Source organism: Phaethon lepturus, unplaced genomic scaffold, assembly GCF_000687285.1.
Source record: "Phaethon lepturus isolate BGI_N335 unplaced genomic scaffold, ASM68728v1 scaffold36219, whole genome shotgun sequence".
NCBI lineage: Eukaryota > Metazoa > Chordata > Aves > Phaethontiformes > Phaethontidae > Phaethon > Phaethon lepturus.
In genome coordinates, this window is record NW_010561943.1 from 11,232 (window position 1) to 15,631 (window position 4,400).

Sequence of the window (4,400 nt, forward strand, 5' to 3'; positions counted from 1 at the left end):
CAGAGATTTGCATTTTTGGCAGCTTCTCTTGCTGTGCCAGGAGGCATTTTGGGTCTAGAGAATGCTGTTGCAGCGACCAGAGCTCAGCTCGTGCGACGCTGCACTGGTCCTGGGGAACACAGTGGCACACTTACGAGAGCTGTGTCAGTCACGCACAGCCTGAGGACAGAGGCAAGCAGCACACTGCAGTTTACGTGGAAGGAGGGCTCTACTGCATCCTCACACTCTCACTAGCACATCCCCACTCAAGCCTAATGAAATGATCTTCTCCTGGCTAACGCTCAGGCTGGACAGGGGAATGAATGTGACAATCATCATTCAAACTAATGACCAGCTTATTTTATCTACAGAAGGCGCTTGGCTCCCTAGCTGTGGGCACAGGCTGAGAAGAGCAGATAACAGGAGGGAACGTACTGTTATTGGCATTTCTCTGTCCTGCTGTGCTGGTGCAATGCCTGCTTTATCATGCTGTTTTCTCCCACCAGGACAACACACCATTTTTTACTTCCAGGACACAGCATTTTTTTGGTGTATTACAGTACATACATTATTTCTACATTTGGTTAGCAACTCTACCTAGCAGCAAGGAGAGCAGGGTGCTGACCAGCAGAGAAAGAGCGTCCAGGAAAATTTCAGTTTGGATTTTATTTTTTAAAATTAGTTCATCCCAAAAGTCAATGCACTGCAGGCCTACAGAGATCCCTAGCCACTTAGGACACCAGAAGCGCCACTTGGGGTCCTGCTTCAAAAAGCACCACAACTATTCAAGACTGAGAAGGAATCCAAAGGGCCAAGCAAAACCTAGCTACAGCAATAGAGGTCTGACCTGGAGAGGACAGCAGGCAGGCAGACATGTGCGGGTCTACAAACACACCAGTTCCATACGGCATCCCCACTGCGCAAGAGCCATCATTTGGATCACTCACCACATAGTCCATGTCCCTGTCAGAGAACTCCTTTTCCTCCTCAGCATCTGAGAGCAGCTGAAGAGGCGTGTTGCTCTCCAAAAGCATAATTTCCCAGCGGATAGCGTCACTCAAGTCAAAGGTGAGATCCTAGGCCGTATAGAAGAAACACACTAAACTACAGGGCAGTCTCAAGGGTCTGACACTAAACTGAACATGGCTCCTGGATGTCTGCAGTGCTCTGGACCTGGCTGGGTGTCAGGGAGTTAAAGGACTCTAGACAGAGTCTGGGTCTCATCAGACCCTTGGCTGGCTGGTGGCATCCCCAAAGACGGCCCCTGTGCCTAGATGGCTGCAGACCCCCTTCCTCATGGTGCCTCTGCCGCAGATGAGGAAGTTGCTGGAAATCCTTCTGCCTCTTTGCTGGGGGCATGCATGGCCCCAGGGTCATTCACATGGGCCTAAAGTTGCTCTAACTCAGACCCTTGCCTCCCAGACTTTGTACCAGCTTGGGGACTAGCTGAGGTGTGGGAAGAGCCTAATCAAGATCTTTCCTGCCTTGAGCCATGCTTGACAGGCTTAAAACATCCTCCACTTTAAAAGTTGTTGTTTGAGAGAATGGGTGTCCAGCCAGTCTTGGAAGCTGACATTCTAGCACTGTAGGGGTTAAACAGGTGTGATCCACATTTGCTAGCTCAGGGTCTGGGATGTCCCAGAGTAGTTCCAGAGTCTATGTAATCAGAGCAACATGATCAGAGCCAGCACAGGGAGTGGTAAGTGGAAACTGGGATCACCACTGGTCTTAGACTTCCCCAGGGCTCAGCTTAGCCCAGCTGCCCCTCCCAGGCACAGGGGTGCTTAAGGGCTCATTACCTTGCAGCCATTCCAGCAGTCCTGCATGTTCACCCAGTAGTTCCTGTGGTTCCAGACACTCTCGATCCCAAGGAAGTGTTCATCTGTGGTGCTGTGGCTGTTTCCCGTGAAGGGGTTGATGAAGAAGGTCTCAGGAACCTCCCTCTTCCCAGACAGAACCAAAACCCATGCATGCACCCGTAAGCCATACAAAGGGTCACGCTTGGGCTTTTCCACTTCCTGTAGCACAGAGGACAGAGCAGTAATTACTGCTGTTTTATTGCCACTTTAGTCCAACCCAACAACAATCTTATTCTCTCCTCTGCCCACTTCTAAAGATCTCCAGGCCCTTAACACTCTTCAGAAGAGTGATGGAGTACCTAGCCCAGTACATATTCTTGTGTCAGCACACACTGTATTCCCAGAAGCCAAGTGCTCAAGGCCACAGTCAGGGCTGCATCGTACTTCATGGCAGAGGGTGGTGACCTCCTTTCTTTGGTCAGCCATTACCTGCGCCTCAGCTCTTGCTCCTGGAGTTTACAATGAGGTGGACCTCGCTAACTCACCGTGACCTTCTCCTCTTTTCTTTCCTTGTTCTTTTGAGCAGCTTCAGTTTCTGCTTTTGTCTTGGCCTCCTGCTTCAGCTCAAACTTGCTCTGCAGGCCTGGTGGGGGCTTAACTCTATACTTGTTGGACTTCTTTGTCTCCTCTTTTGGTACCTGCCTCTGTAAGAGCAGGGTATTGCTGTGAAACCCAGCAGAGATCAAGAGAAGGGAGAAAATGTGGGACTTACAGGTACCTCCCAGTTCCCAGCCCTTGGCAGTTTGCCATATTGGACCTGGCGAGCAGGAATTTAGTGAAGCCAAAGAGGCCTCTTAAATAACTGTGGAAAATCACGCAAAAGATCCCGCTGGTGACATCCCTGCTTGGTACAGACTGAAACCCAGTGTGGTCCTGAAGCTGTTCCCCCTAGCTCAACTCTGGAGCTCAGGGGAAATGAACAGCTGAGCATGCATGCTAGGCTCCTCCCTGCCCGCTCCCTGCAGGTCTCACCTCCTGTGGCTTCCTGAGCAGTGGACATAGCTCCAGAGTCTCATTCAGGGTGCACATCTCGTGGGTGGCATACCCATGCACGCAGTAGGCATCATACCCGGCCCCGATCAGCATGGAGCACAGCAGCACACTGAAGTCAAAGCAGTTCCCTCGCTGGTATTTCAGGATGGTGGTTGGGGAATAGAGTGAACTGGGCTTGACAGAGAGAGATGCATGATCTCAGTGCTTGTCTTGCGATGCTGAAACATGCACCAGGCAGAGAGCAGGAGAGTGAGCGAGCATTGCCCAGATCCCTGGACTCTGCACCCATAGGGAATCTGTTACCTGAAATTCCTGCATAAGCCACAGACCCCAAAAGTCCCCTCCAAAGTGATCTGGGGAAATTCTGACCCCAAATCTGGTGACAAATTTAACCATAGGGAGAGATGGGCCTGACAAGCTTGTCAAACTGCTGAAAACCTAATGCTAACCACAACTCTGGAGTGAGGCTTACCTCCATCTCTAGCTGGTCTGTCTGCAGTGTTTCAAAACAAGAGACCCAGCAACTAAATTATAGTTCAAAGGAGGGAACATATTCCCTTCTGGCCCTCACCAGTGACCAAACAAAGGGATCAATAGGCACATACTGCATATAGAGAGGTTCTACATAGACAGTCTGCACCCAGATGTCAGACATCACCTTAGGCGATCAAAGCAGTCTCCATCTGCTAAATGGAGATACATTCTTTGTGCTCACAAAGTGCCAGAGTTCCCCTTGAGACCCTGGGACACCCTTGGGGAGCATGGAGCCAGATTGTTTGGGGCACTCTGCAGGGCATCAGCAGTCCCTGTTAGCAAAGAGTGTGCTCCCTTTGCCTTAGCTGATTCACACTAGTCAAGAACTTGCCCCAAATCTGACATCATCACACCTTGCCAGTCTAGAAATCTCCCTTCAGCCGCCCCAAAATATCCCCAAAATTGGGATAGAAATGCCTAAAGCCCTTAAGAGCTGGTCACTGAGGTCAAGCATCATCCCCTGGGCTTTATATGCTCCTTTGTTCCAAGGACTCTTGGTCTTTGGAGGGGAAGCTTGCAACGCACAGCAGACCAGCTGGTCATCTGGTGTGACTGACAGTAGGGTCAGGCCCAGCCTTGTAGAAATGGTGCTTAATTGCTTGACACCGTACATGTAGTAGCATTACGGGTCTAAACAGAGTGCACAGGCCCTGGGAAAACTGGGGTGTTGCCTAGGTAATGAGGGGATGGTGGAGGGGTCAAAGAGCCACTGGGGCTTCCACATTGTGTCCTGCTGAGAGGCCCTTCTGTCACCTCCGTTATGGGGCTGTTTCTGATGGGACTGCAGCCCCTTTCTTACCGGTGTGATAGGGGACTTGAGGGGCTCCATGGTGAGGTAATCAGAGACAAAGCTGGCACAGCCATCCCAGCAGTACAGCTCTGGATAAGGCAGCAGAGTTGGCCTCACCGTTGTGCTCACAAACTTCTGTAGGGCAACAAGAGGACTTTGGTTAGCCAACAGATGCCTGGCAGAGTCTCCTGTCCAAAGCCATCCTCAGACCACCCCTGGATCACAGAATCACAGAAACACTAGGT

General features: G+C 50.9%; 1 protein-coding gene across 1 annotated transcript in view; it reads right to left on the reverse strand.

Annotated features, from left to right (window-relative positions):
- The window catches only part of DRC7 (dynein regulatory complex subunit 7), a gene marked incomplete at its 5' end in the record, with an annotated part of 13,185 nt that extends 8,895 nt beyond the window's left edge, over window positions 1-4,290 (reverse strand). Inside the window, 5 exons of the mRNA XM_010294142.1 lie at window positions 927-1,055; window positions 1,779-1,997; window positions 2,324-2,476; window positions 2,811-3,005; window positions 4,165-4,290. Coding sequence (XP_010292444.1) covers window positions 927-1,055; window positions 1,779-1,997; window positions 2,324-2,476; window positions 2,811-3,005; window positions 4,165-4,290 — 822 coding nt within the window. The remainder of the gene's footprint in view (window positions 1-926; window positions 1,056-1,778; window positions 1,998-2,323; window positions 2,477-2,810; window positions 3,006-4,164) is intronic.
- Between the last annotated feature and the right edge of the window lie 110 nt (window positions 4,291-4,400).